The 24,467-nt window shown below is 43.6% G+C and overlaps 1 protein-coding gene across 1 annotated transcript; it reads left to right on the top strand.

The window, feature by feature from the left end:
* Window positions 1-18,684: 18,684 nt before the first annotated feature.
* On the top strand, window positions 18,685-23,789 carry LOC115194121 (mitotic spindle assembly checkpoint protein MAD2A). Its single transcript, XM_029753513.1, has 5 exons — window positions 18,685-18,847; window positions 19,139-19,285; window positions 20,954-21,074; window positions 21,424-21,527; window positions 23,229-23,789. The coding sequence occupies exons 1-5, from the start codon at window positions 18,784-18,786 to the stop codon at window positions 23,399-23,401; spliced, it is 609 nt and encodes a 202-aa protein (XP_029609373.1). The 5' UTR covers window positions 18,685-18,783; the 3' UTR covers window positions 23,402-23,789.
* The last annotated feature ends 678 nt before the right edge of the window (window positions 23,790-24,467 follow it).

Below are 24,467 nucleotides of genomic sequence, written 5' to 3'. Positions count from 1 at the left end.
ATGCTGTAGATAACTCTTCTATGGCGCCGTAGATAACTCTTCTATGGGGCTGTAGGTAACTCTTCTATCGCGCCGTAGCAAATTCTTTTATCCTTGTCAAGCCATACCTGATCTCAGGCATGATAATAGGAGTGAACAAAAAACTGATATGGAGGTTTCAAGCACAGCCCAGATCTCAGTGACTTAAGCTCAGTCTCTGAGACAGGTTTAAAAGAGTGTCAATGCTAGTCTGTGACATGCGAAGCAGCTTTATTCCTCCAAACCCTTTCCACCTCAACAGAGTGCACCTTCATCACACGCGATGGGGTCCGATCGAGCGGCCGACCCGACCGTCTGGAAGTAACTTATCTACCCCTCCGATAAATATAATGAGTCAGTCAGCTGATCTCTTGACTGCATAGACAGGCGACCCCTGTGACCCCGCGGGCTATCCATTCCAAATGGCTGGCAAATCCAATCGCAGAGCCTTTGGGTTATAATGAGCTACAGGCGCTACAGGGCTCCCAATGAACGCAGGTTTAAAACAACAGTAGGAAAATTGAGTTTCTTTCCTCTCAGTACAAATCATCAGCCAGCTCCTGCTCCTGTGTTTTAAAGGGCCTGACTGGGCAAAAACTAGCCTTTTTTTGTGGAGAGCTTTGTGTCCGCCAAATGCTCCGATCATCTCCATTTGAAAATGGGGATAAAACTTGAGAAGTGTTTTGTTCTAGTCAGGAGCAGAAAATGAAGTGGCAACAATGGTAAACTTTGGTATGGATTGTCCAAGCTCTTACAACATATTGATTTCTCCATGGCGTTATCAATATAGCTATGATATTATGTGTAAGGGAGTGAGAGAGTGTAGACCGTCTCTGTAAACGGTGTTTAATGAGACACAATGATGAAATGATGCTTGCTTTATCGTCTCTATCGTTGGGCTGCTGTCCCAGCCAACTCCCTACTGCTTTGTTAGCACGTCAGACATGCCCCAGCACAGACGAGACAACACACCGACGGGGCTGAGAGAAAAGGCCTCGTTTGCTCGTGCTCTGGTGAATTCAGGTATGCTATTTCCCTTCCCTGATAGAATCACTGTTTGGCTATGCTTGTGTTACTACGGTGGTGGACGAGAACAAACACAAAAAGTCTCACCTGTCACCAAGAGGTTGAGGGAGAGAAAGGGGGGACTCGGAGGTGCGACTTGCAATGGAGTCTTTGTCAAGACATCCAAAATCAAGCATTGTCAGCCTTTTTTCCAGTACAAATTCAATTGCTGAAATAAAGGTCAGTGTTCCGTGACTTTTAAAAAGCCAACAGTGAGGTAGTTATTTCCCCAATAGACCTACTAACTATTTTATTCAGCTTTATTAAAACAAGATTTTTCGGGGTGCGGTACATAAGTAGCAAGGAAGATGGACACAGAGATGGCAGCAGAAAGCGACTTGACTTGACACCTGATGCTGATAATGGTGAAGAAAAGGACGGACTGCAATGTTTAGAAATATAGTCTGTTTCTCTCCAGACAGTCTGGTTGCCCCCTCAGGTACTAGGTGTTGAGGGAAAGGTATGCCTGCTAAGTGGACACCCATGCTGGTGTTATCTGATCTGAGGTTTGCAGGTTCAGTTGTTTCATCTCCCTCATCTAGTCTTTGTCTTCATCTCCTCTCCCCAACACACAACACAGCTGAGGAGATTGCGTTGCAAATGCTGCTGGAGCAATAAGCACAATCAGACAAAACAAGAATCTGGGCTTTCCACCAACAAACAACAAACCAAAGACATTATTAAATCATGTAATGTCTGGTTTGTAATCTCACATCAAGAGAAGGTGTGAGGGATGGAGGAGATAAGAATCTGACCAAGTCAGTGAGGACGATAATGGAAGGAAAAAGACAGGGCAAATGAGTGAAAGATGAGGAGGAGAGGAAGGGGAGAAGAGCTAGATGATTCAGTAGCTTGAAGGAGAAGTTCACTGTGGTCTGATTGGAGGACCATCTGAGGCCAAATTTGACCTTTGACCTCTTAAAATGTCCGGCCAGACATTGGTAGAGAACAGGGCTCTTGTGTTGGAAAACCAGGTAGGATTGTTACACGCACTAACACATATAGACTCCATTGGTTCATTATGTCATACACTGTCTCTGGAACTCAAAACTCCGCTAAAATCAACAACCTATCGAAATAATACCCAATATCCTAAACAAAGTTGAATGGTTAATAAATAAGTTAGCGCCCGGCTCAGGTAACTCACTTCCCAATACGGCTATGCGATTAGAGGGCTTGTGTTGTTTTTTCAGCGTGGTTTCTTTTTGGCCACGTGCACAGCTGGTGCAGAGCACAGCTCCAGTTAGTATGGCAAGTGCTTAATGTGTTATCCAGTTGGCTCGAATGACTGTATCAACAAGACCTGTTCTCTCTGCGTACAATGAATTAGGGCGATACCCTTCGCCAGCAATCCCCACCGGAGAGTCACCACGGTGAGTTCCAAAGCAAGACTCTTAAAAACTGTACCTTGTCACATGTCTAGATTTAGACATGATAAAACCACCCACTTTTTATACATACCTTGCGCAAGAAGGCAGAGGAGAGAGAGAGATACATTGATTGATAGGGAAAAAGTTTCAGGGTCACTATTGAAGACTTGGAGTCTACAGTGTACTAGTGGCTCTTGGCCAAGTGTTTCCCTTTGGTCTGGAGCTTCTGTTCTCCTCTTCAAGAATGTCTGGATCTCAGGACCTCTCTCTCTTTCTTTCCTTTCTCTCTCCTTTTCTCTCTCTTAGTATAAAAAATAAACACAAAGTAGAACAAATAAACAAGCATGGGCCCCATGAAAGAGAGGTCAGAGAGAAAGAGGTAGTGAGAGAAAGAAGGAAAGAGAGCAGAGAGAAAGAGGGGTAGAGAAAGAGAGCGTGAGAGAGAGAGAGAGCACTGTTCCTGGCTGAGTAGCGATGTCTGGAGCTCCAGGTCGGTCCTGAGCTCCTGATTCCACTCCAGCAGTAGGAGGGAGAAGAGAGGATGGAAATGATGGAAAAGAAACAAGAAGTGGGAGGAAAGAAAAGCAAATGTGCAGGAGAGGGGCTAGAGGAGAGGGGCTAGAGGAGAGGGGCTAGAGAGGAGGGGTTAGAGGAGAGGGCCTAGAGGAGAGGGCCTAGAGGAGAGGGGCTAAAGGAGAGGGGCTAGAGGAGAGGGGTTAGAGGAGAGGGGCTAGAGGAGAGGGGCTAGAGGAGAGGGGCTAGAGGAGAGGGGCTAGAGAGGAGGGGTTAGAGGAGAGGGCCTAGAGGAGAGGGGTTAGAGGAGAGGGGCTAGAGGAGAGGGGCTAGAGGAGAGGGGCTAGAGGAGAGGGGCTAGAGAGGAGGGGCTAGAGGAGAGGGGCTAGAGGAGAGGGGTTAGAGGAGAGGGGCTAGAGGAGAGGGGCTAGAGGAGAGGGGCTAGAGGAGAGGGGCTAGAGAGGAGGGGTTAGAGGAGAGGGCCTAGAGGAGAGGGCCTAGAGGAGAGGGGCTAAAGGAGAGGGGCTAGTAGAGAAGTGTAAGTAGAGGGGCTAGAGGAGAGGGGCTACAGGAGAGGGGCTAGTAAAGGTTCTAGGGGAGAGGGGCTAGTAGAGAGGTGCTAGAGGAGAGGGGCTAGAGGAGAGGGGCTAGTAGAGCAGTGCTAGAGGAGAGGAGCTAGAGGAGAAGTGCTAGAGGAGAAGTGATAGAGGAGAAGTGCTAGAGGAGAAGTGATAGAGGAGAAGTGCTAGAGGAGAAGTGCCAGAGGAGAGGGGCTAGAGGAGAAGTGCTAGAGGAGAGGGGCTAGAGGAGAAGTGCTAGAGGAGAGGGGTAAGACAGCTGAATTGAAAGGACAAGATGGTAAAGTGATAACAGGTAAGGAGAGGAGAAGAGAGAGAAAGAAAGGATTGATGAGAAAAAGACGGAGGACGTGAAAAGAGAGGGGAAAAGTGATGAGTCAGCCGGGGTAAATATGTGAGTCGCTGCCTGCATGACGGCCGCCAGGGTAGGCAGCATACACACAGACAGTGATATATACAACGAAGTATCCTGCAGAACCAGCGGGAGCCCCAGGCCCCGACCTTGCCAAAATAAAAGAGCGGTAGTTGTGGTTTGTGTACATGGTGTTACCACGTCGTAAATTTTAACCGTTCCTGTGGCGTGCGGGTCTGGGTGACATCGCCGCACACCGCAGCTTAACTGTGACACATACACACAGTACTGTCAAGGTTGTCATCGGTTGTCTTATTTGATTGGAATAGTGTAGAGATTTGGGTTTGTTCACTTAGTTTACTGTTTGCACTCTCCTCCTACAGTTTCTCTCGTTTTCCCTCCCCGTCACTTTTGATTCATCAGTCATCTGTTTGTCCCACTCCATCCTCTCTCTGTATCTTATTCTCACTCGTTTCTCTCCTTCTCTCTTTTAGTGGTGCTCCAGAACTTTTGTATAATTTCAGACAGTAGTTTTAAAAGCGGTGATCACGAGCAAAAACTGGTCCCCGTTTTGTGTATACTACGTCATCCAATTCGTATAATATGTTATTCATCTAATTTGTACAATATGTTACGAATTTGTTGTACATAAGATCCCAGACTGCATCTTTAAAGACCATAACAGGTACATAGAGTATGTGTTTGTGGTAGAACGGTTTCCACCCCTCACTCAACACCACTGACCCAGGCAGCACTTCCTGTCTGTGACCCCTATCAGATCACAGAGGTGAAAGGTCATACCACTGGACAGATGTCGCTCAGTTAACCTACCCTGTAAACCAGACACACTCTACCTCTCACTTCCTTTCCCTCTACATTCTATCTCTACCTCTCATTCTCCCCCTCTTTCTACCTTTTCTCTCCCCCCCACTCTCCCCCTCTCGCTTTTTCTCCATACACAGTTCCAACCACTCTAACCGCTCCCATGCAGTGAACCTAGAGTAAACCTTCAGTCTCTGCAAGTGAGAGAAACAGAGTGCTGGTCCCGGACCGATGAAATGGAAAACCGCCGCTCTCCCAGGTTTCCCATTTGGGATTTATTGGCTTGATGGATGCAGCCAGGGCATCGGTGAGTGTGGTGCCCAAGGGCTTACCTGCCATCTGGGGAGGAATCCATTTTCAACTCCCCTTGCTCCTCTCATTCCCCATTCTCACTCGAAGCCTCAGAGGCGCACAGAGGACGTGTCACACGAAGATAGGGGCTACTGCACTAGCTCAAACAGTGCAGGCTGAAAGGGGAGAACTGGAGCGATAAGGAGAATGAGAGGCTGTGAAAGAGAGTGAGAGCAAGAGAAAGGGGGAGAGTGAGAGAGAGTGAGAGAGCAACAGAAAAATATCCTCATTTGTGCTACCTATATCCCCCCAGTAGAATCCCCATACTTTAATGAAGACAGCTTCACCATCCTGGAGGGGGAAATCAATCATTTCCAGGCCCAGGGACATGTACTAGTCTGTGGTGACCTAAATGCCAGAACTGGACAAGAACCTGACACCCTCAGCACACAGGGGGACAAACTCCTGCAGCTCTGTCGCACGCTGGGTAGGTGCACAGTCAATGGAAGTCTGAGGGGCCTCCTATGGTAGGCACACCTATAGCTCATCTCTTGGCAGTAGTATTGTAGACTACTTTATCACTGACCTCAACCCAGAGTTTCTCAGAGTGTTCAGGTCAGCCCACTGATACCCTTATCAGAATCACAGTCTACTTGAACAGAGCAATACTCAATCATGTGGCATCAAAGCCAAAGGAACTGAATAATATTAAGAAATCCCTTTTAGACAACTTCCTGGACAAAACGTTCCACTGTAATAGTGAAGGTGTAAACTTGGCAGTAGAAAATCTAAACAGAATATTTGACCTCTTGGCTTCCCTAGCAAATAAAAAAATGTCAAACAGAAAACCGAAGAAAATGAATAACAATGACAAATGGTTTGATGAAGAATGCAAAAACCTAAGAAAGAAATTGAGAAACCTATCCAACCAAAAACATAGAGACCCAGAGTTTACACCTTACATCACTATGGCGAATCACTAAAACAATACAAAAATACACTATGGAAAAAGAAGGAACAGCACGTCAGAAATCAGCTCAATGTAATTGAATAATACATAGACTCTAATCACTTCTGGGAAAATTGGAAAACACTAAACAAACAACACGAAGAGTTATCTATCCAAAATGGAGATGTATGGGTAAACCACTTCTCCAATCTTTTTGGCCCTATAACAAAGAACAAACAGCAAAAACATATACATGATCAAATAAAAATCTTAAAATCAACTATTCAAGACTACCAGAACCCACTGGATTCTCCAATTACATTGAATGAACTACAGGACAAAATACAACCCTTCAACCCAAAAAGTGCTGTCGTGTTGATGGTATCCTCAATGAAATTATAAAATATACAGACAACAAATTCCAATTGGCAATACTTCAACTCTTTAACATCATCCTTAGCTCTGGCATCTTCCCCAATATTTGGAACCAAGGACTGATCACCCCAATTGTAACGGTCGTCGGAGGAAGTGAACCAAAATGCAGCGGGTACGTGAATGCTCATATTTACTTTATTACGAACACCACACAAAAACAACGAAACGAAACCACAGCTAACAGTTCTGCAGGCTAAACATAGCAGTGCACGAATACAACTTCCCACAAAGGGACAGGTGAAAACAGGCTACCTAAGTATGACTCTCAATCAGCAACAACAATGTACAGCTGTTCCTGATTGAGAGCCATACCAGGCCAACACAAAGAAATACACAACATAGATAGAACCTAGAATATGACACATAGAACATAACCCAAAAACCCCGGAATACTCAAACCAAACACCCCTCTACATAAACACACACCCCGAACCGCATAAAACAAATACCCCCCTGCCACGTCCTGACCAAACTACAATAACAAATGACCCCTTACTGGTCAGAACGTGACACCAATCCACAAAAGTGGAGACATATTTGCCCCCAATAACTACCGTGGAATGTGCATCAACAGCAACCTTGGGGAAATCCTCTGCATTATCATTAACAGCAGACTCGTACATTTCCTCAGTGAAAACAATGTACTGAGCAAATGTTAAATAGTTTTTTTACCAAATGGCTGTACGACAGACCACGTATTCACCCTGCACACCCTAATTGACAAACAAACAAACCAAAACAAAGGCAAAGTATTCTCATGCTTTGTTGATTTCAAAAAAGACTGACTCAATTTGGCATGAGGGTCTGCTATACAAATTGATGGAAAGTGGTGTTGGGGGAAAAACATAAGACATAAAATCCATGTACACAAACAAAAAGTGTGCGGTTAAAATTGGCAAAAAACACACACACTTCTTTCCACAAGGCCGTGGCGTGAGACAGGGATGCAGCTTAAGCCCCACCCTCTTCAACATATATATCAACAAATTAGCGATGGCATTAGAACAGTCTGCAGCACTCGGCCTCACCCTAATAGAATCTGAAGTCAAGTCTCTACTGTTTGCTGATGATCTGGTGCTTCTGTCACCAACCAAGGAGGGCCTACAGCAGCATCTACTGTAGATCTTCTGCACAGATTCTGCCACATCTGGGCCCTGACAGTAAATCTCAGTAAGACAAAAATAATGGTGTTCGAAAAAAGGTCCAGTTGCCAGGACCACAAATAGATTATTCCATCTAGACACCGTTGCCCTAGAGCACACAAAATACTATACCTACCTCGGCCTAAACGTCTGACTTCGTCTGACTTCCCTGCCACCAGTTACACACCCCTTACACAAACAAAGTATTGAATGAAGTGTATGAATACTTATGTAATGTGATATTTCAGTTTCTTGTTTTTTATAAATTAGCAAACATTTCTAAAACCTTGTTTTTGATTTGTCATTATGGGGTATTGTGTGTAGATTGATGGGAGGAAAAAACTATTTAATCAATTTTAGAATAAAGCTGTAGCGTAACAAAATGTGTAAAAAGTCAATGGGTCTGACTTCTTTCCAAATGCATTGTATTTGTTATCCTGGCCATGCATTAGCCAAGTAGCCTATCCATAAAAGGCTTCTATATGGTCTATTCGTGAGGCTTTGGCTATTATGCTTTTGCATTATTCACAATTCACCTGCAGTGCATAAGCTACTCCATTCAGGTGTCCCAATTTTCAAAGAGCGACTCTTGTCTGGTTACCAAAGACATGCTCCTCCAAACACAGGCTATTCAAATGATTAATTCCTATAACACCACATCAATGGTCGACCTAGGCTACAGTGGCTTGCGAAAGTATCCCACCCCTTGTCATTGGTCATTTTTCCTATTTTGTTGGCTTACAACCTGGAATTAAAATAGATTTTGGGGGGGGGGTTTGTATCATTTGATTTACACAACATGCCTACCTCTTTGAAGATGCAAAATAAAATAATGTGAAACAAACAAAAAATAAGACAAAAAAACTGAAAACTTGATTGTGCATAACTATTCACCCCCCCAAAGGCAGTACTTTGTAGAGCCACCTTTTGCAGCAATTATGGCTGCAAGTCTCTTGGGGTATGTCTCTATAAGCTTGGCACATCTAGCCACTGGGATTTTTGCCCATTCTTCAAGGCAAAACTGCTTCAGCTCCTTCAAGTTGGATGGGTTCCACTTGTGTACAGCAATCTTTAAGTCATAACACAGATTCTCAATTGGATTGAGGTCTGGGGTTTGACTAGGCTATTGCAAGACATTTAAATGTTTCCCCTTAAACCACTCGAGTGTTTCTTTAGCAGTATGCTTAGGGTCATTGTCCTGCTGGAAGGTGAACCTCCATCCTTGCCTCAAATCTCTGGAAGACTGAAACAGGTTTCCCTCAAGAATTCCCTGTATTTAGCACCATCCATCATTCCTTCAATTCTGACCAGTTTCCCAGTCCCTGCCCATGAAAAACATCCCCACAGCATGCTGCTGCCACCACCATGCTTCACTGTGGATGGTATTCTCGGGGTGATGAGAGGTGTTGGGTTTGCGCCAGACATAGCGTTTTCCTTGATGGCCAAAAAGCTCAATTTTAGTTTAATCTGACCAGAGTACCTTCTTCCATATGTTTGGGGAGACTCCCACATGCCTTTTGATGAACACCAAATGTGTTTGCTTATTTTTTTCTGGTCACTCTTTCGTAAAGCCCAGCTCTGTGGAGTGTATGGCTTAAAGTGGTCCTATGGACAGATACTCCAATCTCCACTGTGAAGCTTTGCAGCTCCTTCAGGGTTATCTTTCATCTCTTTGTTGCCTCTCTGATTAATTCCCTCCTTGCCTGGTCCGTGAGTTTTGGTGGGCGGCCCTCTCTTGGCAGGTTTGTTGTGGTGCCATATTCTTTCCATTTTTAATAATGGATTTAATGGTGCTCCGTGGGATGTTCAAAGTTTCTGATATTTTTTAATAACCTAACCTTGATCTGTATTTCTCCACAACTTTGTCCCTGACCTGTTTGGAGAGCTCCTTGGTCTTCATGGTGTCGCTTGCTTGGTGGTGTTACAGACTCTTGGGCATTTCGGAACAAGTGTATATATACTGAGATCATGTGACACTTACATTACACACAGGTGGACTTTATTTAACTAATTATGTGACTTCTGAAGGTGATTGGTTGCACTAGATCTTATTTAGGGGCTTCATAGCAAGGGGGGTGAATACATATGCACGCACCACTTTTCTGTTTTTATTTGTTAGAATTTTTTTAAACAAGTAATTTTTTTCATTTCACTTCACCAATTTGGACTATTTTGTATATGTCCATTACATGAAATCCAAATAAAAATCTAGTTAAATTACAGGTTGTAATGCAAGAAAATAGGAAAAATGAATACATTTGCAAGGCAATGTATATATTGCTTATTGAGAACGTGCTTCACACATAAATTACAATTTATGGGGAAAAAATATTTTTTATTTGAGGAAAGTGTGATACATAAAAGCCAATTGCCAACATTTTGACTGTCAACAATCCAAACATATTTAGCAAACACTGGATGTTCTTGTTTACTGTTTAATAAACTGAATTAATCCACAATGGACTATGAAGTGAATATTCCGTGCCCCCAGACGAATTTGAGTTGATGACAACACAAAGATCATCACTAGAGACTGTCAATAACCTTGAGACAATGGCATGCAGTATTAAGCCATGAAACACATTGATTAGCCAGTGAGTGCCAAGCCCTCATCACACCTATAATGTCACGCCCTGATCTGTTTCACCTGTTCTTGTGATTGTCTCCCCCTCTTCCAGGTGTAGCTTATTTTCCCCAGTGTATTTATCCCTGTTTTTCTTGTCTCTCTGTGCCAGTTTGTCCAGGCTCTGGTTAACGATGTGCTCCGGGACATGTTGAATCGGTTTGTTTTTGTATACCTCGATGACATCCTGGTTTCCTCCCGTTCTGCCCAGGAACACGTTCTCCATGTTCGACAATTTCTTCAGTGCCTCCTGGAGAACCAGTTGTTTGTTAAAGTGGAGAAGTGCGAGTTCCACCGCTTCACAATCACTTTTCTGGGATACATCATCTCTGAAGGGAATGTTCAGATGGATCCGGAAAAAGTGAGAGCGGTGGTGGATTGGGCCCAACCCACATCCAGAATGCAGCTACAGCAGTTTCTGGGTTTTGCAAATTTTTACCGACGTTTCATTCGGGGCTACAGCTCCCTGGCGGCTCCCCTCTCTGCACTCACCTCTCCCAAGGTACCGTTCACAAGGTCACCAGCAGCAAACAAGGCTTTTGTGGATTTGAAGCAACGATTCACCACTGCCCCATCCTCATCCATCCGGATCCGACCTGTCAGTTTGTGGTGGAGGTTGACGTTTCCGACGTGGGAGTAGGGGCCGTTCTTTCCCAGCGATCAAAAGCTTCATCCTTGTGCCTTCATGTCCCATCGTCTCAACTCGGCGGAGAGGAACTATGACGTTGGCAACCGGGAACTCCTAGCAGTAAAGATGGCCCTGGAGGAGTGTAGGCATTGGCTGGAAGGGGCGGAACATCCATTTTTTGATTGGACCGACCACAAGAATTTGGAATATCTCCGCACAGCCAAGCGCCTTAACTCTAGGCAGGCCCAGTGGGCTCTGTTATTCACTAGGTTTAATTTCACCATCTCCTACCGCCCAGGGTCTAAAAACGTGAAGCCGGACGCCCTTTCCCGCCTGTACAGTTCGCTGCCACACCCTCGGAATCAGAGACCATCCTCCCTGCTTCATGTTTGGCGGCTGCGGTTGTCTGAGTTATTGAGGCTCTGGTTTGCAAAGCACAACGTTCCCAGCCGGACCCTGGGGAAGGTCCGGCTAAACGGATGTTTGTTCCTGATTCAGTCCGGCCCCATGTCCTGGAATGGGCTCACTCCTCCAGGCTTACCTGTTATTCTGGTGCTCGTCTTCCGACAGCACTTCTGGTGGCCCACCATGGCTCCTGATGTCTCGGCCTTCGTCGCCGCATTCATGGTGTGTGCTCAAAGCTAGACTCCACGACAAGCTCCGTCTGGTCTCCTTCAGCCACTTCCTGGTCCCATATTTCCCTGGATTTTGTCACTGGGCTTCCTCTGTCAGATGGCAACACCACCATCCTGATAGTGGTTGACAGGTTCTCCAAGGCCGCCCATTTCATCCCTCTTCCTAAATTACTTTCCACCAAGGAGACTGCCCAGCTCATGGTGCAGCACGTCTTCCGAATCCATGGACTCCCGGTCAACATTGTCTCAGATCAGGGTCCTCAGTTTTCATCCCAATTCTGGAAGGTGTTCTTCACCCTTATCGGTCGTCAGCCAGCCTGTCCTCCGGGTTTCATTCCCAGTCCAACGGCCAGTCAGAGCGAGCTAATCAAGATATGGAGAGGGCACTCCGGTGTCTTGTTGCCAGTAACCCCACCACCTGGAGTCAGCAACTGGTCTGGGTGGAATATGCCAGAAACACTCTCCCCTGCTCGGCTACTGGACTAATGCTCCATGGAATATCAGCCCCTGCTCTTCCCAGAGCAAGAAGCGAAGGTCAACATACCTAAGCCCTTGTCTCAGTCCTTTGTTTTCCGTTTCTAGGCCCATCCCTCCCCAATGGGTCATTGATGGCCAGCCGTAGTATACGGTGAGACGCCACCTGAGGGTTCGACCATGGGGCAGGGGTTTCCAGTACCTGTTTGACTGGGAGGGTTATGGTCCAGAGGAGAGGTGCTGGGTTCCTGCTATAGACATCCTGGACCTGGCCCTCATCGTCAATTTTCATCGCCGGAACCCCTGTCAGCCAGTTATGCACCCGGGTAGGACACCAGCTGGCATCCCTAGGGGGGTAGGTACTGTCACGCCCTGATCTGTTTCGCCTGTTCTTGTGATTGTCTCCACCTCCAGGTATCGCTTATTTACCCCAGTGTATTTATCCCTGTGTTTCCTGTCTCTCTGTGCCAGTTCGTCTTGTATGTTTTCAAGTCAACCAGTGTGTTTTCCCGTGCTCCTGTTTCTATTCTCCTTTTCTAGTCTTCCCGGTTTTGACCCTTGCCTGTTTTTTTTATGGACTCCGTACCCGCCTGCCTGACCCTTCTGCCTGCCCTGACATCGAGCCTGTCTGCCACTCTTTACTTTCTTGGACTCAGAATCTGGTTTTGACCTTTTGCCTGTCCACGACCATTCTCTTGCCTACTCCTTTTGGATTAAATAAACAACAAAGACTCTACCCATCTGCCTCCTGTGTCTGCATCTGGGTCTCACCTTGTGCCCTTATATTATTTATTTAACAAAACCCAGGCCTTTAGCGCCACCACAAGCTATTGCGCTTCCTCATTCCAGCAATGAAAATAGCTAAAATATTTATGACACACCCCCAGACCTATAGCCCCACCACAAGATTTACAATTGCATTAGGTTTGTTAAAATGGAGCCCCAAGAAGGGGCTGGACCATCCATAAAAATATATCACGCTCCTTTGGTAACTCTAATGAACATATCCTCTGCAGCAAAGGTAACCCTCGGTCTTCATTTCCTGTGGCGGTTCAGGTGATTACCTCATGAAGCTGGTTGAGAGAATGCCAAGAGTGTGCAAAGCTGTCATCAAGGCAAAGGGTGGCTACTTTGAAGAATCTCAAATATAAAATATCTTTTCATTTGTTTAACACTTTTTTGGTTACTACATGATTCCATATGTGTTATTTCATAGTGTTGATGTCTTCACTATTATTCTACAATGTAGAAAATAGTAAAAATTAAGGAAAATCATTGAATGAGTAGGTGTGTCCAAACTTTTGACTGGTACTGTATATAAACAGTCTCCTTTTCCTTTCTTTGGAGTGGCACGTGGCGGAAGAGGGTCAGAGCGGGGGCCATATGAGGTAATTCATCCCTGCTTTTAACAAGATCCCCACCTCACACAAAGGAAGCCCACTGTGGCCACTGGGTCTATTTTTAGCTGCCAAACTGCATTCTGGTCCAGGTGGAAGTGTATTAAGTGAGCTAGCTGAGCTCGGGATGTAATCAGTGAGCCTCAACACACACACACACACACAAGCTCTGACACTAGATGAATGAGCACTGTTTTCACCCAGGCACACTGACCCTCTTTCACCATACATAAACCCTGTTTAAAAGAGCTTTTTTACCTCAATTTATGGCCTCTCTCATTGGATAGTATACACGGCAAAGGTGCGCTACAATGGTAAAGATAACACAGGACTGTTTGTGTGTGTGTGTGTCTGTGCATGGGCCCCTGGGCATGATGGATCTGCAGATGTGTGTCTGAGACGTGTCTGACGAACTAGTCAGATGCTTGACATGTAATGAAACATGTAATGAAACATGTAAAAACACATTATAATGCCCATAAATATAAACACATACACAATCTCATACAGTGCTTTCTTGAACAGTTTTGCTTCATTCCCCTACTAATATGGCCTATGTTTGGTGTTGGATTGCGGTCCGTGGTTCAACACAAACTTTCCCAGTACCAGTCCGTGTTTTCAGCAGAGTGGCTATTTTGCAATGCCAAAACAAGAGGGAATGTACTAATACGCATCCACACACAGCAGGGATAAACAAAACCAGGTGAGTTGTATTATTGGTTGCGTCAGGGCTGCAAAGGCTGGATGTATGCGACAGGGCAGTAGTGCCAAAGCCAGGGAGTGAAACAAACACACACACATCTGCACGCATGTACACACTCATGCAAACACACACATATGCATATGCTTGCATGCGCACACACACACACACACACACACACACACACACACACACACACACACACTCCTCCTCGTACCCCCACAAACACAACGTGTGTTTGTAATGAGTGTTCAAAGTTTACAGTGATCGTCAACTGATTCATGGGCTCAGCATATACATCTGGCTAACCGACTATACGGGTGTAAAAAATAATATTGGTGCATCCTGGGAAATGGGCCCTGGCTGGAGGAAAGCCTTCTGATGATAAGGCTGACTGAGATGGATAGGTAGATTAGGAGAAGAGAGCGAGAGAGCGGCCGGCAGGCAGGCATGCACAGACAGACAGCTAAAGGAAAGTTGCTGGATCATCCTCCCACAGTTCATTCTAGCAGACTCCCACAAAAAAAAGACTAAAAAAAGAAACATGCTAGATTGGCTCTATGAACCCAGCAGGCCTCTCCACAGCAGAGTCACAGAGTCTCATATAGACAGTGAGCCAGCTACCCTCTGACTGGTCCTGTACGAAAACACAGCTGTGCCGCTGTGCACCGTGACAGGAAAGGCAAGGTCGAGACATAACGTGGGCTGGATAAGGAGAAGGTCTGGAACCATCGACTGCGGAAGAGAGTGTGGGACGGAGCATGAGTGGACAGTGAGGAGAAAATAGAGAAAAAGAGAAAGGGAGCGTGATAGGATAGTTACAGTCTGTTCAATGTATGTTTGGTGGGACGTTGATGGAATATTCTCCTAACCCTCAGAAAACTGGACACATGAATATTCTTGCGCCGTTCTCATGAAACGTGTTTAGAACATTCAGATCTTATATTCTGGGAACATGGCAACCATGCTCTGTGTATGTTTGATGTGACGTTGATGAAATATTCTCCTGACCCACAGAAAACTGGACACAGGAATGTTCTTGCAACGTTCTCAAAAAAACGTGTCAAGAATGTTAACCTTCAGAAAAATGGACATAGGTATGTTCTTGCAACGTCCCATAAAATGTGTCTGGGACATTAATGTTGTATATTCTAAGAATATTGTAACCACGTTCTAGATAAACTCTGCTTGACATTAAGGGAATGTTCTAACTTTAACACCAAAACATGCTAAAAAAGTTAGCAGAATTGTTTTGCTAGCATAGATAGCATGTTCCCCTAATGGAAAACTGGACACTCAAACATTACGGGAACATTACCGGTAACATTACAAAAACATTCTCTCTCCCTAGAATTGTTAGCTGGGGTTACCATTAAACAGTAAACACATACTCTATGCATTAGCCATCACTATCCTGTGTTTAACAAAGCTTGTTTGAAAAGAGAGACCTTATAGGACATTAAAAATCCGACACTGAATCGTATTTAGTGACCATCATTAATCAGAGAAACGTTAGCTGACACACATACACATCTCTGACAGCGCTATAGGCCTAGCATAAACATCCTGTGGTGTGTGTGCGTGTATATGACATAATAAAGCATTAGGGGTGTGTGTGTGTGTGTGTGTGTGTGTGTGTGTGTGTGTGTGTGTGTGTGTGTGTGTGTGTGTGTGTGTGTGTGTGTGTGTGTGTGTGTGTGTGTGTGTGTGTGTGTGTGTGTGTGTGTGTGTGTGTGTGTGTGTGTGTGTGCGTGTGTGTGGGTGCGTGTGTGTGTGTGTGTGTGTTAATCTCCAGCTGTTGCTTATGGAACACTAGGGAACACAGGCAAAGTGCCAGGAGGGTAAGTGTACACATCTGTCACTAAAGGGATAGAATCTGTCCTCTCTCTCTCTCTCGCTATCTGCTAAGACCTGGGAGAATGAATTTGCTACAAACACTTCATCATACTGTGTGTTGACAGCATAACATCAGCACACAAACCTAACACCTCGCATGCCATGTGCTGGTGGGAATTTAACGTTTCGATTCACAAAATAAGTGGTGGCCAAACTTGATATGGTATTAAATAAATAGTACTTATTTTGAGAATCTGTCATTATACACATTTGCATGTAAAGGGGGAGTTATTATACTTGAATGATGTTGTTATAATGTTTTGTTGCGGTGTTTGAGAGCCAGAGTGTGATTTTCTATTTATACAATGATAAAATAGTAGTAGTTTAGGCCTAGTGGTACTGGGAACTGGACTCAAAACAAGTAAGCCATTCAAAAGAGTTGCTGACACCCAAAAGAGAGAAGAGAAAGACAACTCTTTTCACTTTTTGTGAAATAGTATAACTTTTACTCTTGAGAGGACTTCATGCCAGCAACCACAGTCTCTTTTGTGAAACGTAACACTGGTGCTGAGGTCTTTGGATACAATTATTGAACAGTTAGATTGCACAATCTGAAAAATGACAGCTGGTTGGTTGGTTGGTTATTCAGTGGGCTGGGATTGGACCAGACTCAAGCACCACTTGGCCAATACTGTTGTTCAAGGACAGAGGGAGGACCACCAACTTTTATTTTTATCGTCATTGGAAAGTTATCACATTGTTGCTAATTTAAAGCAGAGACTTTGTTCAAATTCAAACAGAAATGTGAGAATGAAGGACTTTGTTGCATTCGTAGGCCTATTAAAAATATATATACAGTGAGTATACAAAACATTAAGAACAACCTTCCTTTCCCACTCTTTCCACATAGACTGACCAGGTGAATCCAGGTGAAAGCTATGATCCCTTATTGATGCCACTTGTTAAATCCACTTCAATCAGTGTAGATGAAAGGGAGGAGACAGGTTAAAGAAGGATTTGTAAGTCTTGAAACAATTGAGACATGGACTGTGTGTGTGCCATTCAGAGGGTGAATGGGCAAGATAAAAAATGTAAGTGCGTTTAAACAGGGTATGGTAGTAGATGCCAGGCGCATCGATTTGTGTCAAGAACTGCAGCACTGTTGGGTTTTTCACGCTCAACAGTTTCCTGTGTGTATCAACAATGGTCCAGCACCCAAAGGACATCCAGCGAACATCACACAACTGTGGAACGCTTTCGACACCTTGAAGAGTCCATGCCCCAACGAATTGTGGCTGTTCTGAGGGAAAAAGGGGGGTTGCAACTCGATATTAGGAAGGTGTTCCTAATGTATGCAATATTCAGTGTATATACAGGCCAGGCTATAGGACCATGCGTTTTTCTTGATCATATGACCTGAACAGGAAAAACTCCAGACCATATATTCAGTCACATGGTCAGGAAAAACTCCTGGCTCAATTCATTACACCTCCACATATTGGAAAATGAATCTTTGTCACAGCTAACCTGTGTGAGGCCTAAACTAGTCTGCAGCCTCTTCAACGCTATGAGAGACATCTGGTACACTTTAGGTTTTTACAAGGTCCTCTCCTTGTCCTGTACTGTACTTGATCGAAGGCTAGGTAACCTTTGCTGTGGCACCGGGGAGTACCAGGACTGGGGAAAGGCTATCGGCTATATTTTACACACAAACACAACCCTGCTATGGTGTATTCTACACCTCTTAAATCCTGCATTTAGTTGATGGGCTTTTGTGTTCTTTACCCTTGTCTGGATGTTCACAGAACTTTCATAACTTATTGATAGGATGATGAACATCATGCCTGTGGTAGGGATAATGCATGTTTCAATGACCAACGTGTGAGTACTGTGCAAAAGATAATTTCACTGTTAGGTCATATTGCCTGTATGGTTATCCACAGTACCAGGAAAGAGAACGTGCTTTCCATAGACAACATCACATTTTCAGGTGTGGCATTATTCCTCAACAGTGTTGTGACATCTGGCAGATGATATAGTTATCGCTGGAAAAATGTAAGATTGTTGCACATATGGTTTTTGACTTGATGGTGTGTTGTAGCTCATCTAAAATGAAAAAAGACAGACAAAGTGGTGGTCAAAGGCAGGCCACTGGTGAGAGGGTAAAGGGTAATGGGATCCTTTCATATTTACAAATAACTTTTCCCAGCAGCACTATTGCTATCTCTAAAAAATAATTATGATGAAGAAGATCGTAAAACCGCATGATTTTGTAGTGGCCTATGAATTAAACAGTAAAGGATAATGGTGTTGAAACAGTCTAGAGTAAGAACATGTTGAGAAAAAAAATGGAATGGTTAAAGCAGTTGCTACATCCATTATTGGATTTATGAATGAAATGATATGCACCCATTGACTCTTGAAGAATATAACGTATAAATGACTCATGAGTTTAGTTTAACTGTCTTACCTTATCAGAACTCAAAATATAAGCTTGTTTTACAAACACTGTATAGCCTCAAAACATGGTTAAAACTATGATTTTGATATCATGGATGATCAGTCCTTGCATCCATACACTGTCTGTGAATTTGAGCGATTACATTTCTGCAGCCCCATCCCTCAGCTTTTTACCGAAACAGTGGCGGGGAGTCGCTTTGTTATTGTTGTAACTGCTGATTGGAAAAGCATATGCTATGTCTGGAGGCTTCTTATACAGTATAATGGCATGGATGAGAAATTACCTGCAGAAGTTTGTAAATCTCTAAATCTAGTGAACATCGCCCTCTAGAGTAAAAAAGCCAACATTGTTGAAAACGTCATCAACTATGCGACACGTTGGTAAAACGCATGCGCAGGAAGTCCAACGCTAACACATTTCAAACTGGGTGGCGGGTAGAAAGATCTGACGAGAAAATACAATACAGTAAAAGGATATAGCTAAATAGTTCAATAATGACGAGCACACTGAAAGGTATTACCCTGAAAGGAAGCGCTGAGCTTGTGGCCGAGTTTTTCTGTAAGTATTTCACCGACTTGGTTTTATTTGGGCAGTTTTTGTGACTGATCAACAAAAAAAAGGAAAGGCATGCTGCATGAATAACATGGCGAGGATTTTCTTTGTGGACGCTAGCTAACATTGTTTTCAGCTACCACATCCGCATTTGTGCACGGCCATACGTTGTAAATGTATTTGCTTCAATCATAGTTATCAACATTCTGTATTTTGTAGATACGTTAACTAGCTAACTTAACTACCAGTGTGGTTGGTTGTAACGTTTAGCTAGTTACGTTGTTTTTCTCCCTGCAGCATTCGGTATCAACAGCATCCTGTACCAGCGAGGGATCTACCCTCCGGAGACGTTCTCCCGAGTCACCCAGTATGACATGAGCCTTCAGCTCACTACTGACACCAAACTGAAGAACTACCTGACCAACGTGGTATCTCAACTCAAAGGTACAGAATTAAATAAACGTCATTTAGTTGAATTTAGCACATGCGCAGAACGTTATTTGGGGACAGCGACTGCCATATCACACAGTACAGTGATTTTATCTCTGTGATCTTAACTCCGAAAAAACTATCCAATTGTCATTCTGAAGTAAAAGTAGAGATACCCTAATGGAGAATGACTAAAGTGAAAGTCACCCAGTAAAATACTGCTTGAGTAAATGTAGAAGTCATTTAAACTTCCGTATATTAACGGCACCATTTTGTTGTTTTTATTTATGGGGGCCAGGAGTCGAGGGCTGCGGAACCTGCAGTTCTCGACAGAGATCATTGCGGCGCGTTCGGTGTTTTTTAGGCTGGGAGTGGGCGATCAGATTAGACAATTTTGTGAAGAAAATCATTTTGTTGTCCCGCAGATTATTTGGAAACTAGTCTTTATGCTTCGTATGAGTTAGCCTAAGGTTACCTATTGTATGAAAAGCACATCATTGTTGCATTATTTACACACTCAGAATGCACCGCTTCAAGTTAAATCGCCCACCTCTCCTCTTTGTTCACATTGGCAGTGGTGTAAAGTACTTAAGTAAAACATACGTTAAACTGCTAATGTTACTTAAGTATTTTGGCGGGGATAGGTGTACATTTATATTTTTTACAACTATTACTTCACTACATTCCTAAAGAAAATGATGTACTTTTTACTCCATAAAGTTTCCCTGATACCCAAAAGTATTGTTTACATTTTGAAAGTTTGGCAGGACAGGAAATGGTCCAATTCAAGCACTTATCAAGAGAGCATCCCTGGTCATCCCTACTACCTGATCTGGCGGATTCACTAAACACAAATGCTTCATTTGTAAATTGACTGAGTGTGCCCCTGGCTATCCATCAAGTTAAAAAAAACAATGATGTCGTCTGGTTTGCTTGATATAAGAAATTAGAAATGATTTATGCTTTTACTTTAGCATTTACTTTTGATACTTAAGTAGTATTTTACTGGGTGACTTTTACTTTAGTCATTTTCTATTACGGTATGTTTACTTTTACTCAATTGGGTAACTTTTCCACCGCTGCACATTAGCAGTTTGATCCTATTTATTTGGATATCCGATTTGAATCTTTACTTTTTCCTGCAGTCTGAATAAATGTGGCTTGCTATAAATCTGTATCCTGGCCATTTGAATTGTCTGAATGGTCAAATCTGATTGATTTGCATGCAAGTTTTTACTTTAATTTAACCTTTATTTAACTAGGCAAGTCAGTTAAGAACATTTTCTGGCCTACCGGGGAACAGTGGGTTAAACTGCCTTGTTCAGGGGCAGAACGACAGATTTCTTTTTCCTCGTCAGCTCGGGGATTCGATCCTGCAACCTTTCGGTTACTCGCCCAACGCTCTAACCACTAGGCTACCTGTGGCTTGCTAGCTACACTGTTGACATGGTTTACGAACAAATTAGTGAATGTGCTAAATCAAAAGGGGTGCGGTCAAAAGTGATTGATTGAAATCAAATGGAAAGACCCAAGAGCCTTGCCAGACTCTGAAGGACTTTGAGTTAGGGTTCAGCCAGACTTGGGTTTTCACCATCTTGATCATTGTTTTCAATTTTCATTCCCTCACAGTATATCTGTTTTCTTACTGTAGTCTGGTGTATAACTTGTGTCTCTGTATTGCAGAGTGGCTGTTTGACTGCACAGTGCAGAAGCTGGTGCTGGTGATCACATGTCTGGAGACCAACGAGGTGCTGGAGAGGTGGCAGTTTGACATTGAGTGTGACAAGAGTGCCAAGGAGATCAGGTAATGGAGGATAATCCATCAGTGGACCTGACCACCACACACAGCCACTACACTACTTAGAACACGCTGGACTATTTGTAGCCTTATAGTACTTCCCACCAGGCCACTAGGAACAGTGTCATACTTTGAGAATGTGGGTACTTTTTATGAAGAGGTAATCACTTTATGCCCTTTGGCTATTTTTGTTGCATTTGCTATTTCACCGCTTGCCAATGTTGACTTTTCCTATCATGCAGATCGCTGCAGTTAGGACAAGGTTAAGTCATGCCTGACCACTTGGTGCAATAGTGCAGTATGGTTTGACATTGAGAGTAAATGTGTGGTTGTCTTTGTGCGTCTCTTCTCTCAGTGCTCCCAGGGAGAAATCCATCAAGTCCATCCAGGATGAGATTCGCTCAGTCATCAGACAGATCACCGCCACTGTCACCTTCCTACCCCTGCTGGAGACTGCCTGTGAGTACTGTGTGTGTGAACCAGTGTTTCTGTTGTCCGTTAATTGGTGGCTTTTGGCCAATAAAAAATAAAAATTAAATATAAGAAGGCAGACAAACCAAAATATTGCCGGACACGTTGTGTGCCAGAAAATATCCTGATGAAAACAAATATCCTATGTGGTCTTTCTAGAAATAATGAGGCCAATGTGTGACATTGGGATAAAAAAAATATTGTGAAACACAACATTTTAAAGGATTTTCATGCAGTTCCACATGTGTACTGAGAGAAATAAAAGTGAATTGACCCACAACAACAGGCCTAGGATACATCCTTTAATCAGGGTTCATACAGACATCATACAGTGAAATTCAACGACTTTCGGGATTTTTTTCCAAGCACTTAATTGTAATTATAAGGGAGCAGGAGAACTTTTAAATTGGCTCCAATAATTGCAAGGACCTTTCAAGCACCAAATTAAGGAAATGTCTGATTTTCAAGGTAGACCTAAGAGATACTTGAATTTCTGAGCTCCAAGTTCAAGTAGGCTACGTCAAGCCCCTTGTATTGTTTAACATTGCATTTTGTTTTTTGGAAAACAAAATGTATTTGTAATGTTATTTCATTACCACTAGGCTATGTAACTTGTCATTATATCCATAATAATTCATAGGAATAGCTTTGGGTGTTGTGCAATACTCTGTCCTCCACAATTGCGCACAGTGAATGTGCACAAAAACATGAACACATTACCTTGATCCTTCATCTGTTAAATCTAACGAGACCCTGCTGTAAGTCAAGCAGACAATAACAATAACCGACCATCAACGTCAATTTGCTAAGGATATTAGATTCAACGTGGATCCAGACACAACTGTCTTCACCGGCATAACTAATGAGACACCAAATACTCTGGACGTTTCTCACGAACACCTGTTTTCACATGTGCTATCACTACAGCTGTTTGGCACTTGACTGTCATTCGAAAAATTCCTTCCTGGATCAGATGTGTGAAAATATCAAAGCGTAACTAATCAGCTGGACACCAAATGCGCATCCAACAAGTATTGTGCATAATTATTGAAGAACCACGTTAATGACAATATCGATTTAAGTTTTAAGTATCAAGGTAAGATGACTATCGGTTAGAAGCATTCATTTTTGCAATCACATTTATTATTGTGGATTTGTGTGCCTGTGAAACCTGTTTTTGCCCTGTAAACATAAGGAGATATGAAATGTTATGTAGTTATACTGCATTTCTGAGATCTCTATACAAACAACTGTCTGACAGCTAGATCCAGGATTCTTACAGGGTTCAAATTCAATGTCTAATTGAACTTATTAATGCATAAAATATGATAACGGCAACTTACGACATAAATGCAAGGACAGAAAAGGGTTAAACAGGTTTTAAATAAACTTGTGAATTTTTGAATAAAGCTATGATCCCCCTCCCCTATATATTAATGTAATGACAAGAAAAAAATTGGCAGATTTGTTATCAATGATTTATCAACAGCTGTAACTAGTTGTCCAGCGTAGGAAGTCCTCACTGGTACCCTAGGTTATAGAAAGACCCATTGACTGCTTTGTACAAAGAGCCTATGTTGAGTTGGTAGGCTATCATTTCTCCTTGCATAATTGTTGCAGTCACTTCCATGTGGTGTTAATGACATTTTACCACGCTGCCTGATGATGACCCTTGAGCTTTCTCCCCAGGTGCCTTCGACCTCCTCGTCTACACCGACAAGGACCTGGAAGTGCCGGACAAGTGGGAGGAGTCAGGCCCCCAGATCATTGACCAGTCGGAGGAGGTTCGCCTGCGCTCCTTCACCACCTCCATCCACAAGGTCAACAGCATGGTGACCTACAAGAGGACCGACTCAGCCTAGAACCTGACCTCTAACCTATGACCCCCACTGTACATAGTTAACTTTCATGGTCTCCTCTCCCCTGCTGCGTACTATAGGTATGTTGGAGATTGACTACAACTGATCTACAAATCATACTCGGTAGGCAATTAGGATGCCAGGTGATTTGTAGATGAGTCAGTTTGGAGTCGCCGGCTGCAATCTCAAACGCACACAATGCATATGAAAACACTGCCCTCTTCTCCCTTCAACTCATGTCTCTCATTATCTTTACATACAGTGCCTTCAGAAAGTATTCTGGCCCCTTAACTTTTTCCACGTTTTGTTACAGACGTATTCGTATTATGTATTCAATGTTATTTTCCCCCTCATCAATCGTCACACAATACCCCATAATGACAAAGCAAAATAGTTAGAAAAAATTTATTTTTGCTAATTTATAACAAACTGAAATATCACATTTACATAAGTATTCAGACCCTTTACTCAGTACTTTGTTGAAGTACCTTTGGCTGCGATTACAGTATCAAGTCTTCTTGGGTATGATGCTACAAGCTTGGCACACCTGTATTTGGGGAGTTTCTCCCATTTTTCTCTGCAGATCCTCTCAAGCTGTCAGGTTAGATGGGGAGCATTGCTGTATAGCTATTTTCAGGTTTCTCCAGAGATGTTCGATTGGGTTCAAGACCGGCTCTGGCTGGGCCACTCAAGGACATTCAGAGACTTGTCCCGAAGCCACTCCTGCGTTGTCTTGGCTGTGTGCTTAAGGTCGTTGTCCTGTTGGAAGGTGGAACCCCCCCACACACACAGTTTTTCATCTCTCTGTACTTTGCTCCGTTCATCTTTCCCTCCCAGTCCCTGCCGCTGAAAAACATCCCCACAGCATGATGCTGCCACCACCATGCTTCACCATAGGGATGGTGCCAGGTTTTCTCCAGACGTGACACTTGGCATTCGGGCCAAAGACTTCAATCTTGGTTTCATCAGACCAGAGAAACTTGTTTCTCATGGTCTGAGAGTCTTTAGGCGACTTTTGTTTTTAGGTGCCTTTTGGCAAACTCCAAGCGGGCTGTTGTGCCTTTTACTG

This window comes from Salmo trutta, chromosome 5 (genome assembly GCF_901001165.1).
Source record: "Salmo trutta chromosome 5, fSalTru1.1, whole genome shotgun sequence".
NCBI classification, from domain to species: Eukaryota; Metazoa; Chordata; class Actinopteri; order Salmoniformes; family Salmonidae; genus Salmo; species Salmo trutta.
This window is presented reverse-complemented; position numbering and strand designations above follow the sequence as displayed.

Coding starts and splice junctions, on each gene's coding strand:
- LOC115194121 (XM_029753513.1), top strand. CDS start 18,784: ATGACGAGCACACTGAAAGGTATTACCCTGAAAGGAAGCGCTGAGCTT. Junction 19,286..20,953: donor CGTGGTATCTCAACTCAAAG/GTACAGAATTAA, acceptor TCTGTATTGCAG/AGTGGCTGTTTGACTGCACA. Junction 21,075..21,423: donor AAGAGTGCCAAGGAGATCAG/GTAATGGAGGAT, acceptor CTCTTCTCTCAG/TGCTCCCAGGGAGAAATCCA.